The 20,733-nt window shown below is 45.4% G+C and overlaps 1 protein-coding gene across 1 annotated transcript; it reads left to right on the top strand.

Moving 5' to 3' along the window:
- Positions 1-3,764: 3,764 nt before the first annotated feature.
- OSTM1 (osteoclastogenesis associated transmembrane protein 1) lies at positions 3,765-13,139 on the top strand. The gene is made up of 6 exons (XM_063389752.1): positions 3,765-4,142; positions 6,910-7,024; positions 7,909-8,006; positions 8,992-9,156; positions 9,937-10,102; positions 10,410-13,139. The coding sequence occupies exons 1-6, from the start codon at positions 3,807-3,809 to the stop codon at positions 10,463-10,465; spliced, it is 936 nt and encodes a 311-aa protein (XP_063245822.1). The 5' UTR covers positions 3,765-3,806; the 3' UTR covers positions 10,466-13,139.
- The last annotated feature ends 7,594 nt before the right edge of the window (positions 13,140-20,733 follow it).

Below are 20,733 nucleotides of genomic sequence, written 5' to 3'. Positions count from 1 at the left end.
TATTTAACATATTTATTTCCTCACAAGTTCATTGTCAAGGGTGTGATGAAGATGTGTGTGTGCCCTTTATTAATTACATATGTGCTACTGTCTCCTGAACCACTTTCTGATTCCCTGTGGAATCTGAAGAACAGTCATTTAATCAGGTGGCCCACAGTTAGGCTTTGACATCAGCCACAACCAGCACAGGAAGGAGCCAACAATGGCCCCGTGAGTTAGAGGAACATGCAGGATTGTGATGGAGAGCAGAAGAAAAGCTTTCTGTAGGCAGGCTACAGATAAAATGCACCGATCCTATTTTCACATTCAGCTTTGTAATCATTGCAGTGAAATGAGTCAAGATTAAAAAATATTTCGATTTCTACAATGCCAGAAGCACCTCTCTGTAACCAACCCTCACACCTCCCTGCTCCTAAGCAGCCCCTATTTCAGATGATGTGTCTGTGCAGCAGTTTTGGCCTAGGAGGCAGAGCTTTTCCCCCTCTTTCTTCTTGCCCTCTGAGCTGTTGCCTGCCCCAATCTCCCTTACAGAGGCCATTGCACACCCCAATCCCCACACACCCAAGCCTTCCAGCCACCCCTGACTCCTTTCATTCTTAGTCATCACGTACTTTTCTGGCACTGCCTTGACATTTATAGTCTGTTCCTCTTTTTCCAGCCCTCTGGTGTAAAGGTTTTATCCAAGCCATCATCCTTCAAAGATAACAAGAACACTTGATAAAAGAGTTTGTTTCTCAGCTCAGAGTGGCATAACTCCGGAGAAAGAGCACTGAAGAAAACAGGGAGACTGACAATCAGAGGGGAAAAACAGGTTCACAGCTTACAATTGTTAATTTTCCTTGGCTCACACTGCCATCTCCTCAGATCTAGCAAGATTGCATAGGAAAACAATATTAATTTTCTGTGTTCTGTAAGGTAAGAATTTTTCCTTCTGTGGAATAACGCTCTTGCCTGTAGTCAGGGTAGGTATTGAAACGCTTGGATGTGTTTTCAAGAATAATTGGGTATACCCATACAAGATTTCTGATATTCTTAAATATTTCCGAGATTTGCTGGTCAAAGCCAAATCCTGTTTGTGAGTACGACCTTTGATAAGGTCAAACAGAAATGTAACGGCACCAAGTTTACAACAAAATTAGCTGAATGAGCTTGACAGCTGAGTTCTCAGTGTAAAGGCCTGTTTCTGCTTGGTAACCAAATTTATCTATTATCAGAGAAGGACGTCAAGCCTTCTTCAAGACCAGTTCTTAACCACGGCTGAAAAAGTTAGTGATCTTTTTTTTTTTTTTTTTTTTTTTTTGCTTTGTAGTGTCATGCTTATTTTGGATAAAAAGGAGAAGCACTTAGTGACCAGACCTCTTCCTTATTGGTCTGCAACAAATGGTTACACCTCAGAGATCTCACCTGAAACTCCTGAGCTTTGTTTGGTTGTTTGTGTCTTTATTCTACCCTTTTTCTTTTTAAATTTTTTTCTTTCTCCCCTTTCCCTTTCTTTTTTGCTTCTCCACACCCCCTGAGTCCAAGAAGAACACATTATCTCACAGGAGAATGTTAAAGCGCATCCCCGCTGACCCGCGGGATGAAGGCGCAGCTCTGTCCCCCAGCCGGTCCCCCCGTGCCCGCAGACCCACGCGAGGAACAGCCCCGCTGAGGATGCCGAGAGCCTGCCCTGGGCAGTGTTTGCACCGCTCCCCCGGGGTGCGGCTGCCGTCGGGGCGCTGTGGGACAGGCCGAGGTCCCTTTGCAGCCCCCGCGGCCCCTCGGTGGGGCGATGCGCGGGAGTGCTGCTGCCCTCTCCCGGGGGGATGCGGGCAGCCCGGCCGGGCCGCCCCCGCCCAGCCTTGGGCCGCCCCCGCCCAGCCTTGGGCCGCCCCCGCCCAGCCCCGGGCCGCCCCCCTCTGCGGGGACACGGTGCTCTGCGGGGACACCCCGCCCTGCAGGGACACCGTGCTCTGCGGGGACACCCCGCCCTGCAGGGACACCGTGCTCTGCGGGGACACCCCGCCCCCCGGCTCGGGCAGACGGAGCTCTCTGCACTCCGGCAGGCCGAGGGTGGCTTAGGGGCGGCAAGCGGCCCCTGTCCCCGTCTCAGGGCTGCGGTGCTGGCTTGGTGCAGGCGGCCCCGCCGCCCCGGGGTTTCTTGGCTGCAGCTATGGTGGGGAGCCACGGAAGGGTGACAATCTTCTGGTGCCACCCGGGCACACGCGTGCTGCTAAGCAGCCTCAGGCTTCCACTTCCCAGATGCGGTCCCCAGCCAACAGGCGCTGTACAGGAAGGTATTGCCTGGCCTTGGACTAAACCTCGGAGAGACTTGCCTGGCCCCTGGGCAGCAAGGCTCAGGGAAAGTCTAGCACCCAATCTAGGGCCCTCACCCATGTCATTTGCAAGTACAGGGGACATGGTACGTTTTTGACCACACTACCACATCTGTCTGTGTCATACTCATGATGTGGCTTTCATTCGTTTCATTCATTGCTTTGAGAGCCAGTTCTTCAAGAGCTGAGCCATTCAGGACACTCGGAGAAGCCAGGTGTTCTCTGTTGGGTGTTCCTTGCCTGTTGGCGGCACCTGTATCACCACCTTCTGTTTTTTCACAAACCTGGATATTTCCATTCCGTGACGTTTACTGCATGACCGGCACAAGCCAGCACCAGGGGGGCCAGGTGACACTGGAGCTGGTGCTGCTGGAGCTGGGTACAGCTGGTTGCTCTGGGAGCCACTTCAAACAGTGCTGAGCTCCCTGCAGCTGCCAAAGCTGTCACGGCACTGTTGGCCAGCGCTGTGTCCCATCACCACTGCCAGGCGTGCAGCACCGAATCGGCAAAAACCGCATGGGGCCATTCCTGCTCGGCTCTGTTATTCCCGGAGGCACCATGCTATGGAATCACGGGGCCCGCCTTCATCTCTCTGGTGTGTGTCTTACCAGAGCACTACAAACCCCAGACTCGGTAAGAAGCACATGGAAGTGGCTGAAAAGAGCTTGAGTCAGAAGGAATAGGCACGGGGCAAGGTCCTGGCAGCCAGTTTTCAGGGAGCTGGGCACTCCAACCCCCGGGAGGGGCTACCCACTGCTCCACTCACTCCTCCCGCTCTGAGGGGAGCTTTCCTTCGGTGGCTGTGGTCTTATTCAGAGTCAGCCACGGGGAAATTTGGAGCCAGGTACCAACAAAGGTGTCCAGCTTCAGACAAAACGTGGGAAATACTTTGCAGAAAGTTTCAGTTTATTTCTTCATCACAATTTTTTTCTCTGTTTGGGAGATTTTTAATCCTTAACTTGTTGCTGTATTTCAGCATATTTTAAAGTCCCTTCTCACACGACAGATACTCTTAAAACCCCTTCTCGGATGAAGAGAGTGTGACCTGGATGAAACGCACGGCACAGGAGCCGCGCTCTCAGCGGAGCAGTATGGGTCCGAGGCAGGTACATCCTGCGGGCACAGGCACAGCTCGCACACACTCCCGGCCCTGGGGACACCCCAGCGCCGTGTCCCGGGATGAGCCTCCGGGATAATGTCCCGGGACGAGCCCTGGGGTGGGACCCCGGGAAGGGCCTCCGAGATGGGCCACAGGAGGAGCTCCCGGGATGAGCCCTGGGATGCGCCACGGGAGGAGCTCTCGGGATGCGCCGTAGGATGAGCTCTCGCCCCGCCCCTCGGGACCTCCCGCCTCTGCCACGCCCCTTTCCCCGCCCGTTCCCCGCCCCTTTTCCCCGCCCCCGCTCCGTCTCGGCCAATGAGCGGCGGCGCCCCGGGGCGGGGGCCGACTCTTTCCCGGCGCGGCGCTTCCGGTTCCTCGGCGCGGCCGCCATGGCGCCGCCGTGGTGCATCTGCCGGGCGCTGCTGCTGGCGCTGGCGCTCGCCCTCGCCCTCCTCGGCCTGGCCGCCGCCGCGGGGCCGCGCCAGACCCCGGCGCTGGAGCTGGCGCAGGAGCTGGCGGAGGAGCTGTGGGGCGCGGGCCTGCCCGGCGACCTGCCCGAGCTGGAGCCCGAGTGCCGCAGCCTCCTGGCCGCCTTCGCGGAGGGCAGCGCGGCGCTGACGGGCTGCCTGGGCCGGCGCGCCCGCCCGGTGCGGCTGTGCCAGGGCTGCCACGACCACTACCGCCGCCTGCTCGCACAGTACGGCAGCATCGCCCGCGCCGTCGGGGTGCGTCCGTGGGGCCGAGGGGGGTGCGTGGCTGCCGGGGCGGGCTGGGGGCCCGGCCCCTTCCTTGAGGCTTCCAGGCCTGCGGGTTGGGTGCCGGGGCAGGTCTGGTGGCGGTGGGATCCTCGGGAAGGCAGCTGAAAGCCTCGCTGCGGTGCGCAGGGCTTTTGGCAGAGGCTGGGAGCGTTCGAGAGGCGCTGCTGCCAGAGCCGGCCGCCGCCTCCTGCGCTGCTGTGGCGCGGTCCGTGCCGCCAGCTCCTGGCGTGGCTGGGGACAGGCAGCTCCACCTGCGGAGAAAGAGTGCGAGTGGAAAAACTGGAGTTGTTCTTGCTGATGTAGCGATGGCTAAAGCTCGTACACAGGTTGTACGAGCACTAGTGGGGAACGCTGCCTGGCTTAGCTGCCTGCACTTCCCGGAAAGCTGATGGTCTGTGAAGCTGTGTCGAGTGAGGCACATCCTCCTGTGAGGAGCCGTGTCACAGCGTTCCTGGCTCCAAAGGTGGTGGCAGCGTGTGGAGACAGCCTGAGCACTGGTTGGGGTCAGTGCACCCTACTGGTGGGAGGTTTTTTGCGTCCTTTTCTTAAAGTTGGGTGTGGCTCGTGGCTTGTTTTGTGTGCTCTCATCGAGTTGATCCGTTTGTAAAAGTTAGTTCCCAGGATGATGTGAGGATGACATTAGTGGATCAGACTGAAGGGCCTTTGTTCTGTGATGATGGCTGTAAGTGGGCACCCTGTGGGCAGACAGAGAGCAAGTTTCTAAGTGTATGTACCCTGGATTGTGCTTTCAGTCTTGGGATTTCTGAATTCCAAGATTTAGAATTGCCATAGACGAGAAAAATCTGTTGCTCTTCAAGCCCAGGCAATAAATAGGTACCACAGTGGCCTGCAAACCATTTCACTGTACAGTTTCCTGTCATTAGAGAAGTATCAGTGCTGCTTTTGGGTAGGGTTTTAGGTTGTTTTCTTATCTTCCTTTACCACCCCAGTGCTTGTATTGGAAGAGTGCATGCACGTTCCCTTGGTAATTGTCCTCTTCAGGGCAAATATGTAGCCAGTGGTCTCTTGTTTTAGTTTGCAAACTTGTGGTCTGTTCTGTTTGTTTCTTTTACAGAAGCTGTTTCATTGTGAAAGTGAGAAATTGAATGTGTAATTCTCTTGGGTACTTTCACCATGATATTTTGGCTAGGATTAAGTAGCCAAACGTATTCCAGCACTGAGAATATGTATGCACTCATTGCAGCTGCTGTGCTTGAGTACTAGCAGCCTGGGAGGGCTTGTCCACTATGTGCTCTGGAAGATACATCTGTTGGCTTTCCTTCTGTGTGTGGATTAACTAACTAGGTGAATAAAGGAGGTGGCCTCTTGCAACCTCAGTCCCTGATTACAATTAATCAGGTGTCTGATGTTTGAATCTTAACAGTAGTTAAGAGTGCAATGTGACAGCAGCAGCCAGTTTAAGTTTTGGACATCTCTGAAATATAAAAGTCTCCTCACTAGGATAATTAAAGAATCAATTAGGCAAACTTTATTTAAGGAATGATTTAGGTCTATGTGATTCAGTTTTGGTAAAATGTTTTTTTCTGAGCCCAGGTGGTGAGGAAGCTTCACAGTCTTTGTGAAACAACCAGAGTTTCCTGCATAAACAACATTCTTGCGTATCTGTAATTTAGTAGAAATGAAAGCAGGCGAATGTGGGAGTTACCAGATGTGGCAATATTTGACTTCTGCAGTTGAGCCTCCAGGGGAAAGTTCTTATTTAACCTCCCCTCCCCATTTTAACAAAGAGAGGCAGAAACTGGATCTCTTGTAAAGCACTGTAAGGAACAAGTTTCTCATTAAAGAGATTATTTTTTTTCTGTGTCCCACGTCACTTATCAAAGAGGCTTTTGGCAGCTTTGGCAATTTTGAGAAGTGCTTAAGTCAATTTAGCAGCCAGACACCAGGAGCTAGAGCATGGGAGTCAGCTGACTGGAGGTCATGATTCTGTATCTCAATTCTGATCAGAATACTTCCTGTTTATTCTGCAACTGCTTTTGCAGTCACTGTGCATTTTTTATGAGCTTGGTCCAGAGAATAAGTTGCTGTAAGAGTTGTGGCAGAGCCTGCTTTGAGGATGGGGATGCACTGAATGGCTCACTAGGACAGATGAGCTTGGTGCCTGTGTCTGGGGAGGCAAGAGCGTGGCTTGGTCGTATGCTTGGGTGAGTGAACACGGGCACTGCTCCACAGAGGAATCTGTTCCTGGTGTTGCTGCAGTGGGGAAAGTTTGATGCTGATAGGTTACACTGGTGCAGGGGTTTTGGAGGCTCTTTCTGTTTGGGTTTGGTTTGTTTGAGGCCAGTCCACTGGTTCAGCTCCTTCAACTATTCCTTATGTCTAATGAGAGCAACCCTGTCCTCTCCTCTGACTGCACATGCCTTGAGCTGGCTTCTGGGGCCGTGGCCCAGGGATGGATGAATGGGAGCCACCTGGCAGAGAAGGTCCTGTCTGTGTGCTTGTTTTTTCTTTTTTTTTCCCATGTACTTTTGACTGGCTTGCATGCACCCCTAGTACACCTACAGAGATTGTGTGCAGTAAGCTGTGTTGCTCACAGTATGAATTGGAGGATAAAAAGATTTTTGTTCCATCACTTCTGCTCTGCCTTTTCTGGAAATATCCATTTGATGTGTTGTGATTGTTTTAGATGTGCTTGTGTAAAATACATTTCAGAAATTTCCCTTTGTATTTTTAACACTTGTTCGCTTCCTTTCTTTTTTCTTTTTATTTCTAGAATTCCTCTGAGAGCCACAATTGTGCCAAAAGCATCTTGACCTCAGACAGGCTGCAGATAGTTGTGACCCTCTCGGAGTTCTTCAATGAAACCTGGGAGGCAGCCAACTGTGCAAGTACGTGACTCATTCTGTAGCTCTCAGGCTACTGTGATGAGGTAGCCCCGAAAATTTGCACAGATCAGAATTGTATGTGTTTGTTTGAATACAGCCAGTAGATAACACAAAAATCCTGAATTATAGCCACTTCAGGAGGTTTTTCTTTCGTAAGGGCCAAAATCTGAGGGTAGTAGTCTGTCAGAAAGCTACTGCTGGTGCTTACTAATTTCAGGAGAATTTTCTAGGATGTTGGCTTGCTCTCATGGTGCTGTTGCTGAACTCCTAAATTCCTCAAATACTGTTGTTTTTAAAGGTCTGGCTGATTAGAGCACCTGAAGTAGGGTAGGATGGAAGGAAGCAGTAATGTGGGGGTTGAGCCCATGACTGGAAGGAAAGCCCCAGAGCTTTCCTCAAAGCTGGTAAAAAGCTCAGCTCTTTTCTTAAAGAATAATTATTACACTGTGATTTCTACTATTGTGTTCATGGTCTAGCTGTTTCCTGGGTGCTCTCCATTTCATCTCTGCTGCTGGTGCTTCTGCTTCCACAAAATGGCTGTTAGTGTTGCTGGGCATAGCCAGATCTGTGGGCTAGGAAATAAAAGTAATGTCTTGTTTTATCTCGAAGTCCAACGATAATTCAGTCCCCCTCTTCAGAAAGCTCTTGATGATAGTCTTCATCTTTCACTTAATCAAGGCCAATTAATTCTGAAATGTGTTCCCGATGAAGCGTTAGGTCAGCAGGTCTGAGATATCAGTGGCAGGCAGATAAAGAAACTGCTATGTTGACTAGACCCGTCCTTTACGGTCGAGAGTTCTTTTTGCAGGAGTGGAGTGTCTGGGGCCTGCTGGCTGTGGAAATGTTAAAAATCAAAATATCTTAATGTTTTTCTTTCTTTTCAACAGATTGTTTAAAGAATAACAGTGAGGGATTATCAAATTCTACTGAAGAATTCCTGGATTTATTCAATAAATCTCTGACATGTTTTGAACATAACCTTCAGGTATTTGTGTTGTGTATTTGTGTATTTAAGAGAAGCACTACATTATCTAACTGCTACCAAAATTTTATTTATGCTGAATAAACAGCAGATGCAATCCAGGCAAATAAACTACTGCCGAGTTTGTGAATTGTAGGCAGAAAAATCCGTGATCAGTAAAACGCCGTTGTTTACAGACTGAGCGCCTGAAATTAATTCTAATTGATACTCACCTTGACTTCATTTTGTCTGTAATTGCAATGCTACTTCACATCAAAATTTCTGAATTCACAATAGTTGATAATTACGTGGTAAAAACCAGCATGTCTGCATGCTCTTGCTTTGTAGAATTGTTGTCTTTTTAATGTAGAAATTCAATCTTTAAGTATCCTTTTGATAATACGGACTAGCTCAGAAGGACCAGCCGCCTTTAATTCTTGCAACATTTCTTTTGACTGTTAAAATTACTCGTAGTTAAAGGTTGACCGTATTGCACAGACAATATAACTTCCTTAGTGAAATAAATGTGGTAATTGTCCTCAGAGAAAATGCCTTATGTAGCCTAAGAAACTGCATATTCTATTTCAGTCAGAAACTGGCCAGATTTCAGGATCATTCAGTAGTAAAATGGGTTTACTTCAATGGTATGGGACAGTCTCTGAGGAAACTGTCTGCTTTGTTAATGCTTTCTAGGAAATGTGCCTTTACAGGCCTTGGTCAGGAGCAGTGTGGACTGCCCTACTGAAAACTTCAAGTGATTATGCTAGAATTTAACCCAGTGATCACTGGTAGCTGGTACAGCCATTACTGGGCTGAAATATCTTCAGAGATTGTAGTTTTGTTTTCGTGTGTCCTGTGTTGCATTCATGGAGTGCTGAAGGCCACAGATGGAAAGGATTACTTGGTATGGCACAGTCTGTCCCTGTCAATGAAGCTCAGCAGTAACAAATCAAACCAATTTTTTTTTAATGACTTAAACTGTCATTCATTCAGAGTTTTATAACCCTAGGGGCAAGCCACTGATCTGTCACCAAATAACTACACAGAAGTGTGTAAAAACTGCAACGAAACCTACACAAAGTTGAATGACCTGTATAACCAGCTGCAGAGGATGAACAGGCAAGGTGGTGAATCTGCACACTCCGCACACTTGTGTATCGACGTGGAGGATGCAGTGAGTGTTTGTTAATACACTCCATTGATCTGAGCCATTTGTGCTTTTCTTACTGGATTGCTTTTTGCTTTGGGCAGGGGGCAGTAGGGGCAGCAGTGCTTTTGGCAGGCTGGTGTGCCGTGGTGGGAGGTGCCTCGTGGGGCTGTCCTGCGAGGTCCTGTCCTCGGGCAGTGCTGTGGGAGCATGGCTGAAGCTCCTGATCTCCCGAGCGCATTCCAGTTTGAGTGGCTGCACTTTCGTTTCTTGTTACTGTGAAGGAGATGGATTAAAAAAAAAAAATCTCTTAATCTTCTAGCTTTTAATGTGAGGCTTTACTGCTATTGTTCTAGCTAGTGTATTAATTGATTCCTTATTACAGCAGCTGTTTCTAGGGATCCTCAGCATTGAGGACATATGTTTGGAAAAAGCTTTGATATGTTGTGGAGTTTAAGAGGCTGGGCTGAAGGAGTGCTCCTCAAAAATATGGGATCAGCCCTGTCCCCACAGACTATCAGTGAGCTCTCTAGGAAACAGGCATGCAGCAGTGTCTGCATGTATCTGAGTATAGTTATGTTTTTGAAGCTTATAGAAGTTTTGATGTGAAATCTTGGCTTCATCTAAATAGTTTGCTTCAACATTTCCAGGTATTTGCTTGCTTTTGGGGAGAGATCTGTTCAAGAGCAGTGTTCTGAGGTGATACTTAAGGCTTGCATGTCTTAAGGCCTGAGTGTTTGCCAAGCCATGCTGCACAGAAAAAATGCATGTGCTTGCTTTCATGGTTTACTTCTGTTTTCCTTTCAGATGAACATCACTCGGAAGCTTTGGAGCAGGACTTTCAACTGTTCTCTTCCCTGCAGTGATACAGTCCCAGTGATTGCAGTTTCATCCTTTATTCTCTTCCTACCTATTGTTTTTTATCTTAGTAGCTTCCTTCACTCAAAGCAGAAGAAACGGATACTCATTTTGCGTAAGTGGTGGTGTTGGCATTTCACTGTTGGAGTTGGGAGGTGCCAGGGATTTGCTTGGCTCTTGTGGAAGAGGAAGCCCAGCCAGATCTGCCTGCAGCTGTGCTGACGGCGCTAATAGCAACTATTAGTCTGCTGCTGTCCCCTGAAGAAGGATAGGAAAGAGCTTCAGCCATATCTTTTCATTAAAGTTTCTGGACGTGAGCAGAAAGCTGTTTGCAAGTCTGTGGCGGATAAATGGAGGGAGTGGAGAGACTAGTTTTGTGGAATTCTTTGTGTTTAATTTTCATATAATTTTTTCTTTTCCAGCCAAGCGCATCCAGTCAAATGCCAATCTTGTGAACATCCAAGAAAAATACAGCTGAGCTGCAAAACAAAACCTGAGAACTGCTGCTGGTATACAGTGGGTACAATTGTGTTGGAATGAGGCCGGCACAAAAGAGGAGTTAATTATGGTTTAGTGTAATGATACAGAGCAACACAAGTTAAACAAAATGCTGTCTGACTTCTAAGCGAGGATATTAACAAACATGACAAGGCAGGGCTGTGTGACACTGTATGGACTCTGGTTTTGAAAAATCTGTGGTGTTTTTTTTTTCAGTCTCAGGCTGAAGCTGATGTTTTTCTGTTCCTAAGCTTTTGTACTTCACATCAGTAGAATAGCTACACTTCCCTTGCATGGTATTTTCCTGTTTCTTTTTCACAAAAACCTGATATTTTGAATCTTTTTGAGGTGATTTTGATAGACAGAGAAAATATCAAATAATGTTTGATGTTTCTGCTTAATACATTATTTTTAATTCCACATAATATCCAGATCTGGGATGGAAGGAACCCTTTAAAAAAGGTCCCATCTTTCCTGTACCACTGAAAAATCTGCTGCTGGCATCTGTTAAAAAAGAGGCATGAAGTATGCAGAGAAAGTGGTAATATATAGTGTCTAAAATGGCAACAAAAGCAGCACAACTGCCACTGCTGGACTTGAATAGTAATTATTGATGGCTACAGTATTCTGTTTTCTCTGAAACTGGTGGCATATTTAGTCTTTTGCACACTTTAACCACTAAAATCATTGCTTTTCAAATTTTACATTTTCAGAAGCTAATTTTACATACCTGCTTGGGTAACGAGGTTTCACTCCCTGTTTATTATGCCATTTCCTTTCCTTTTTAATTCTGACATTTTGGTGATTTTTAATGTTTTTGTGGAGGAAAAGTGAGGTAAAGTCCAGTCACTGGAGATGCTGAATTTCCTGGTCTAGAGCTTGCTGTGGCTTAATACAGAGGTGTTTACAGGAACTTTGTAGGGTAAAAGTTGTGTTTTCTAATTAATGTGTTTTAGCTTAAAGTGAACCAGCGGGCTCTTACTTAAAATCTGTTCTGAAGAACATGAATATACTGTGTTGGGAATTGGTGACGTTCAAGAAATAGTTCAAAAATATTCCTGTGAAATAGATGGATGTAAACAAATTCAAACTTGTAGAACTCCAAAGCTGATGGAGAAATTAGTGCAATAACTGTGGGGATGGGTGGTGCTGCTGTCAGGCTATGGGCACAATTTAATGACAGCAGCAATAGTGGAAGTTCAGTTTGTTTATTGTATTTCTGATTTGGGGGAGTGGTGGGGTTTAAATTATTTATAGCTGTACTGGATGTTAATGAATGCCAGAGTCTATGCTCCAATTTTTAAATGTATTTTTGATTTTCTAACCTTGATATAAAAAAAAAATGGTCATTACAGCTAAAAAAAATTACATTTCTCTTGGAATCTGTCTCTGATGTCTGTCAAAATGCCCCATGAAATAGTTGTATTTGATTTGCTTTGGAGCCTATAATGTTGAATTTTTTCTTTGCACTAAGGCTCAAATAAATATGTAACAGTGTAACAAAAATAGTCCTAAAGCTGTTCAAATCATTGGTTTTCTTCATTATTTTATTTTTCTTCATTATTTTATTTTTCTTCTGTTAGGACATGCTTTTGGTTTTGAAGTCAACTTTAACAAGTGTATTAAAGAGTATGTTTAATAATAAGTTAAAAACTCCGTTAGCATTTGGTCCCACCCACATGATTGCCTTTCTGTGTTTTATCAGAAAGAAGTCTCTCTCTTCCTCTGTTTAACGTGTGAATTACTAGATCAGCAGCCACTTTGTCTTGGGTAGTTTACAACAATGATATGAAACTGTGTTTCTCTTGCTTATTGCATAACAGTACCTTCGTTCGGCTGGGAGAGGCATGCTGCCTTTTAAGACAAAAAATATTTTTTATATCTATTATTCTTAAACTTCAATTTTCTGGTACTTATTCAGCTGCCTGCTCTAATAGCATTACATTGATTTGGGACATCATATGATTGAGAGCTGTTCAAAGGAATCTTTCATTCGTGCAGATAAAGCCAGTTTGTGTGTGCAGCATTTCAGAATGACAGCTTTTATACTGTAAGCGGTGGCTTTTTGAGCACATTCATGTTAAGTAGGTCTGAAAGTCATTACTTTTGGATATGATGGTTAAGCACTTTAAAAAAATCAGCTTTTCTTGTTTTCCTGGCTTCTAAGCCAAACGGAAATACTCATGTGACTTTTGTTATTTTTGATTTTAAAGCAGCAGCAAAGTTTACACTTGAGATTTTTAATGTTAAATCTACTGTTTTCTCCTTTTTCTTTCTTCCTACCACCCCCCCCGACTTTCTACTGTAAACTTTCTTTACACAGTGTTATATTTTTGGTAGGATATTTCATATAAAAAATAATTGAATTCTCTTTATACTCTACTTGCTGGAGAAATGCGGAAGCAAACAGACTGTTGAAAGAGAAATAGAATTCTTTTTGCTGCTAGTCTTTCATCTTTATTTTTTGCCTTTTTGGTATTGTATGTATTAAAAATAATATAACTTTGAAATATTGGTTGTTTGTATTTTTTTTTTTTGTGGAAATAAAGATTTCTTACTGTGGGGGGGGTAGCACTTTGATTCATATTTATACTTACTAGGAAATCTCTGAACGTGCAAAGTCAGCTCTAATAAAGATTGTCAATAAACAGTGAGCAGCGTGGTTACTTAATTGCTTCATCTATAGTAGTTTTATACTCCTCCTGCTCTGGATTTGTGTTCAGAAGCACCTGCTTATTATTCTTCATTATGCTGTTTGCAGGACAACAGCATCAGAAGGGTGTTTGCTAAGCAGTGCTGTGCTGAATTACAGAACAGCAATGCTGAGAGGGTGGAGTTTCAGCTCTGTCCAAGCCTCCCGCAGTCTGTGGAAGGGCTCGTGTTAGCTGCAGCTGAGTTGCATGGATGGGTGTGCAGAGGGAAGGCTGGTGGGGATCACTTGCTGCCTTTGTGGGGAAGCTTTTGGTTGCCTGCTCTGGCCCCGTAGAGCTCCAGCAGGCGCGGTGCTGGGTCGCTGCTGGGCTGCAAGCTTTGAGAGCAGCAGCGCAGTGCCTCACCATGGAGAGAGCTGGCTGTCTCACCTGTGGGAGAAGCCCTGGGCTCCGGTGCTGCGCTTTGCAAAGGCAAATTTCAGTGTCCAGGAAGGTGGGGGCAAGTGCAATGTTGGTGTGGTTCTGACTGCCTGTGTGCTTGGGACAGAAACTTGAAGGGGAATCCGCACAGGAGAAGGGCAGGGGGAAAGAGAAGAGGATTTAATTGATGACTGGAGCTGAGGTTCAGAAATGGGGGTCTGTACACACACAGAGGGGAGGCTGCTAAAGTGCACTGCTAAGGTCGTTGAAGGATGCTGAGAAGAGAGTACAAACAGGACTTTGATGGCAGCTGAGCTGGAAGGGGGATGCTCTGGCTTCATGGTTGAAGCGAGGCTGGAGACTGCTGGGTGCAATGTAGCTGAGCTTGGGCTCACATTGCTCTGTGGTGGGGGGCCTGCACCAGTCAGAAGTGGAAGTGAGTTGTAGGATGACAACAGGGGCTTTGTTCTGAGTTAAAAGCAACTACTTTCTTCTGGAATGGTACCTGGATTGTGTGATGGTGTTGAAATAATCCTAGTTCAAAGGTTCTTTAAAGCTCCTGTTCCATTTTGAGCGGAGTGAGGACTCTTGTTTAGCACTAAACAAGGGACATCTTTTAAAAAAAACTAAACATAGATTTTTTTTTTTTTTTTTGGCGTAATGGCTGCTTTTTGCATCTTCATTAAATAACTGCTGTAATCACAAAATGGCTTCAGTTTCCTAATGTTTTGCTTCTGGTGCTTTCTGTCCAGTTAATCAAGTACTGTCAAATCTTGTGTTTCTGCTAATTTCTACCTTAGTTTTCATGGCCTGATGAATATAGAGTTCCTGTGGAATGATAAGCTGTGTGATTAGCAAAATCACTGTACTCCTAATCAGAATGTATGGGTAACTTATCAGTTTTTGTTCGTATTTCATTGTGAATTTTCCCTTTGGGACTGATGTAAGCATTTTTAGCCTGACCTTCATTAAGTTTGTGCAGGATGCACATTCTGTATCTTTGCCAGAGTGAAAACTTACATTGGAAGAGCAAAGCCAATACATTCTGCAACTTCTCTGGAGTGTTGGTTCTCCCAGCAGTGTGATGGATGCCTCTTGCTACCTGCTGGAGGCAGCCGCGGTGACCTATGTGCAGCAATAGCCTTGTGTTGTGCTGAGAGTTGAAGTGCAGTTGCTATCTTGGAGATCCTAATCTAATCTGAGACAAAAATAACACAGAAAGGAAGAAAACAGGTAATGTGATCAGTGACCACAATCAGTAATGTGGTATCTGTATCAAACACCTGCACTTGGAAGAGGTTACCAGCATCTTTGCTGGCTTTTCAGAGTGTTCCTGGCGTGGTCTGTACCCAGGACTGGGTGTGGGCTTCGGGAGCTGTCAGACCAGCCTCTTCTTCTCTGATGGCAGCAGCTCCAGTGCTTTGCTCTGCTGGAAAGTTCGTGCTGCTCCAAACTGGTTTCCCCCAGCATCTGCTGTGAACTGTGGCAAGGACAGTGCCAGGGAGCTGGTGCTGTGGGGAAGGAATGTGGGGATACTCTGGAGTACAGCTTTCAAAGGAGCCTGTTGCTTGAAATATGAGCGCTAGGTTTGGCCTTTTTCACTTCTGTGCATCCAGTTTGCAAAGGGGATTGAGCAGAATGGACCTGAGTGAACACAAAGACAGCAGGGACACTGCTGCAATGTTTTGCCATGTCAGAGAGGAAAAGTTGTGTCAAGTAAATGCTAATTATTTTTTAGCAATATCTTAATTAGTTGTGGCAGAAATACATTATATAGTTTCATGAGCTCTAATCTTCCTCTGCTTCCATCTGAGGTGAAAAGAATGGATTTTTTTTCTAAATGATTTTTAAAAGAAAGATACTTGCTAGTAACTCAGTTGAATTTTTAACTTTTAATACTGAAAATTCTCCTCTGGTGCCAGCACAGTAAGTATCATGGATTGCTGCAATTAAACCAGTGCATTAAGTTATTCATAATACTCTTTCTGGGCAGTGTTCCCACCTGCTTAATCTGTGCTATACAAGTGTTTATTAGAACTGACTGTTGAAAAATGCCAAGCTAAATCGGACACTAAAAAAAAACATTGAAAAATCAATATGATGCCCTAAACTGGTTTAATGTGCCTTTCCTCTTCAATAATCCTGCACGTTACTGATTTATTTGCTGTAATGAACATGCCATTCAACCGAAACAAGATTAGCTGCTTAAACTGCCACATTAGGCATGGAGCAACTTTAATGCTGCTTTATATTTCATTGTAATGCTCAGCACTTACAGTGGTGTGACTTTCTCTCCCCTGCAACAAGTTTGTGTGAGAGTCACAGAAGGCTTCCCAAATGGTATTTGATTAAAACATTTGAAACGGTAAATATGGTTTGGAGAGCTGCAACGTGGCCCCTCCTTCATCCAAACTAAGTGGAACCAAACCAGTGAGCAGGATTAATGCACACATTTATACTCCCTTCAGGATTTTTCCAGGGTTAACCATGAAATAAATGGCTTATGTCAAACTGATCTAGGTTAAGACAGAGAGAACAGCCACTGGCAATCAGAATCTTCCTTTGGACTTCATTCAAAAAACTTTTTTTTGAGCATTTCAAAGAACAGCAATTTACTGTGCAGGCATCTTGGCTTTGCAAGGAAGAGTCCCAAGACAGATGTGGTAAGGACAGAAAGTTTTCAAAGGAGTCTGTAGAAGGAGACAGGGAAGTAAGAGTACAGGTATTTACACCTGTCTGGTATTGTGTAATGTATAATACAAAGTCTGTTCTTTTACGTAATACTGGGCAGGTCTGAAAAGTTTAAGTTCTCCAGTTTCCAGGTAAAACTGTGTGTTCTCTTCCTGCTATAGTGACAAACTTCAACTGGGTTTGCAGTGGGTTTTGGTTACTGTTTTGTTCTTTCCCTCTGTCATGAAAGTGCTGTTTCAGATAGTTACCTTCCCTTCTTGTTGACTAAGGAGCAAGTTGTATTTGCTGGGGCATCTGTATATTCTCCATGGTTCTCAAAATTGCATTGAATTTTCTGTTTGCAGTACAATGTTATATTTCTTTTTATTTGGAAGATTATGATGAGTTGCCAACGTGTCCAATGTGTTTCAGCAGCTTTTTGGGGTCTTGGAGTCAAACTTACACTATCAAACCCAGAGAAATGTGTTTCAAAGTATTGCAGATGTGTGCTCAGTTGAGAGCAATTACCTAAACTTGTAGAAATGATAAAAAAATATAGTGCATTTTCACTGTGCTGGAGCAGGTTTTCAAATGCAGGTGGTGGTTCTTGCTCAGGAGAATGCATGTTATTTTTGGTGAAAGCTGCTTTTGTCCAGGTGATCAGAACACGGAATCACAACTGATCTCGTAATAAGAGAGTTGAGGGGTTGAAGGAAGCTGTTTCTGGAGGAGCAGTGCAATCTGGAAGTTTGTTAGGGGCAGCAGCCTTACTTTTCATTGCTCCATTTAAACAAAAAACAACCAAACAAATGTGAAGATGCTTTCAGAACATCTGCCTGAAGGATGAGTGCTGGGATGAAAAAAAGGGCTTGTGAGTGTTGGCAAATTTGCCACCGATATGATACTTTCTCATGGAAGAACAGAATCTGAAGGTGAATATGATGAAGTGCCCTGAGAGGAACATGCATGCTTCAAGGGGAAAACACTGTCCTCAGCAGCTGGTTTTAAAGGGAGGAACAGTAACAGTCATGTTTGTGTGGAATACTTGTGTGTTTTTTCTTAAATTATCAGGAGCCCTCTCAGCATCGTTTGCTGTTGCTGTCCAAATGCACAGATCTAAATGATGTTTGCATTTAGCCCCTGGGCTCTGGTCACTCTGTGTTACAGCAGGCTCAGTTCCTACTGCACAGTACCCTTATTTTTTCTGCTACACAGATAAGCAGCTGCCTTTATTGCAGCCACTCACATGAGCAACTTTAGGCCCACTCATGAGCTCCCACAGTCATATTTTATTCAAAGAGGAAGTGATTTGTCTGGTGCTCTAGTTCACAGTGATGGAGGCACTTGGACTGACCTGTTTGATGTCCAAGCAAGCATCGGAAGAAGGGATAGTGAGAAGGAAGGAATGAGGGAGCAACAGTGAAACTGAGCAGGAGAAAGGAGGATTGAATAGTCCTGGGAAAGCCTCTGCCCTGCCTTGGCTTGTATAATGGGGACTTACACAACACGTAACCCAACCTGACCCTGACCCCGCCAGTGCTAAGGGACTATATTTTTACTAAGATTAAGCTTTTCTTTTCTTTCTTTTTCCTGGAACAATTTCATTGGCTTTTAGCTTGCCTCTTGGCTGGCATGGTCAAAGCAAGCTTGCATGTTTTTATCTGTGATATTTATCTGCATCCACCACTAGCTGTGTAGCAGAGGCTGCTTTGGCCCAGCAGCTGTGTGTGTGCCAGCCTTGTTGGGGGGCATGTGGCTGTCTCACAAATGGTTGGGTAGTGAAGAACCACTCGAGCAGGTGAAGGGGCCCACCATACCCAGTTTCTTTGTAGGGTTTGTCTCTCACTTTCCTGAGGTGTGCACAAGCTGATCCCCAGTGACTGGTAACAGGGGCAGATTTCTGCCTCTTATGCATACAGATGCCCACTTACTTCTGTTCAAGTGAAAGCAGCTCTCTGTAGGAAAAGGTCGGAAGTAAAGTCATGTGTCCTGTGCTTTCCGACAGGAATGCAGAGGGACTCCAGCTCTGGGACAAGGACCAGCCTTCCCCCTTGGGCTTGGGGGTTTATCCCCGGATGGGATGGCTGCCCTGCAGTGCACACCTCGCTCTGCAGCAGCCAGGAGCCTTACATACAGGTAGGCAACCTCAAGGAAAAAGAAAAACATGCACAGATGTGCTCTGCCTGATCTCTCACCTCAATGTTTTTTTCTGCTGCCGTGTCTGGAAGTCTGTAAGCAAAAAGGGCACATGCCATGGATTTGGATACATGGCCTCTCAGCACAAGGATGCCAGATGTGACCCGTGTGCTCTGTGCTTGAATTAACTCTTCTGAATCAACCATAAGATCTTGAAGGCACTTCAGCTGGGCAAACCCATGTTTGCTTTCCTGTTCTGGTTTCTATTTCTGATAATTTTGATTCAAGATCTGCATTTTTTCCCCTGAAAATTTATGCCCACACAGCTGTGATAGCTCAGTAAAAGGAGCAGCACCATCCTTTATGTCACTGGGGCAGAAATCGAGCTGTGAGTTATCTTCATGGCCTGACATTACGAAACTCACATATTTTTACACTGGAAACTCATTCTGAGGGGACAATAAGCATAAGACAACATGGACAGAAATAAAAGTAACAGATGAAAGTGTCTAAAGTAGATTTTTTATATATATATTATATATTTATATATATTTTTTTCTTTTTCCTTTTAAGTGCACCTTCCTGATTGCAGAGTGCATTATGTCTTAGCTCCTGTGCTCTGAGTCAGATGATCTATGAAATGGGGGTGCATAGATTCTACTGTTCTCACTTCCAGCATCTGAGAGGGAAGATGAGGTAAAAGGGAAAAAATGTAGAGATGGAGAGACTAAGAGACCCCATCTTAGTCACTGTTAGAAAAAAATGTGTATCTGCTAAAAGGGGATAAAAAGAGCATAAATTCCAGTCAGATGTGCCTCTTGTACAAAATGACTAATTAAGTGACATTGGTATCTTAAATATAGACCTTGCTTTAATGAGAAAATATTTTAGAGGTCATTTAAAAAGAAATCAAAAGCCCAGGAATGATGAAGAAAGTATGACTGCTTGGCTGGGCTTTGTTATTTCTTAGAAGTAAATCTCATTTTGGGGATAGCTTTTAAGGAGAACAGTAAAGCTTGGCTCACATACAATAGCCAGGCTCATACAAACAAGTGTGGGCCAGGGCTCACAAAGGGGCTGCAGAGGTCAGAAAACAAGTGCTGAGTGGTGTGTAAATGAACTCAACCTCTCCTGACCTTGGGCAAACCCTCCTGCCCACGTGGAAGCAGGAGCTTTGCCGGCTCCCTGCATCCAGTGGCAAACCCGCACCTGCCTGAGCCTGGCAGCAGCCCGGAGCAGCAGGCAGGTCCTGGCTGGGCAGCAGCCTGGCACAAGGCAGGAGCACAAGACCCCTGGCATCTGTAGTTCCCAGGCACAGGCTTTGGGATGACAACTGCCTACAAGCAGTGCCCATGGAAGAACATAAGAGCTGCTGTAGTGGGTCATCTCTAGTCCAGGGGCCTGTCTCTGGTGTGGCTGGCAACTCTGGCACTGTGGGTTGGACTCATCATTTTTTGTTCACGCTTTCTATGCCCGCTGGGTTTTCCTAAATCTTTGCTGTTTCTCTTCTGCAGTTTCCCCAGCAGCACATATGCCCCAAATAACTGTTTGTCAAACCACGTGCTCAAACACCTGCAAGACGAGATTTCTAAAAATTAGTTTATAGACTGAAAACATGAAACGGATTCACACAAAGGGGAAACGTTTGATCTCTTTCACCAAATAACCATATCAAAAGCTCTTTTCAATGCCTTTTGTTGAAACATATAAAAGTCATGAACTCCTTGGCTGCTAGCCAGTACATCAGAGCATTGCCCAGTGAAAACTGATGTCGCTCTGTCAGTCTCCAAGGACATGAACTGACTCCTGCCATGCCTGGATGCAGCCCCCAGGGATTAACAGGGCGTTTGTATGACTGGTAACACTGTATGTTCTGTAATGAAATGTGTATGAAAACCTGTGGTATATTTGAGAGGTTAGCTCCTGAAATACAGCAGATATTATCTCCAAGAAAAAGGGACTGACAGACAGTTTTTTCTAAAAACTTGGGTTTTTATTGAAAATGACACATTGTTCCAAATACATCAATTTTGATTTCCTGGTGTTTGCCAGGAAAGGCTACTCCTCAGTAAAGAAGAAGTTCCCTTCTGGCTTTGTTATAATAACATCAAAACTCAGTTATGGGAAATTTTCTACCTCTTTACCTGAACTGATGGTTCAAGGGGAAAGGAACAGGTTTCCTACTTTAATATTTCACCCTTCAGAGCATTTCCTGCTAATTTGGAGGGGTACTGAAAATGAAAAAGTTAAAACTAAGAGAGTGCTTTGCAACTGCAGTGAAGTCTATGACCACGAACAGGTAATGGCATGGTCACTTGGTAAACACCAAGCAAGCCAAGGAGGGGTGCAGCAGGCATGTGGAGGGCAAGCA

The sequence above is a fragment of the Prinia subflava genome, chromosome 2, assembly GCF_021018805.1.
Source record: "Prinia subflava isolate CZ2003 ecotype Zambia chromosome 2, Cam_Psub_1.2, whole genome shotgun sequence".
In the NCBI taxonomy this organism is placed as follows: domain Eukaryota; kingdom Metazoa; phylum Chordata; class Aves; order Passeriformes; family Cisticolidae; genus Prinia; species Prinia subflava.
Note: the sequence above shows the minus strand (reverse complement) of the source record. Positions and strands in the feature narration are given on the sequence as shown.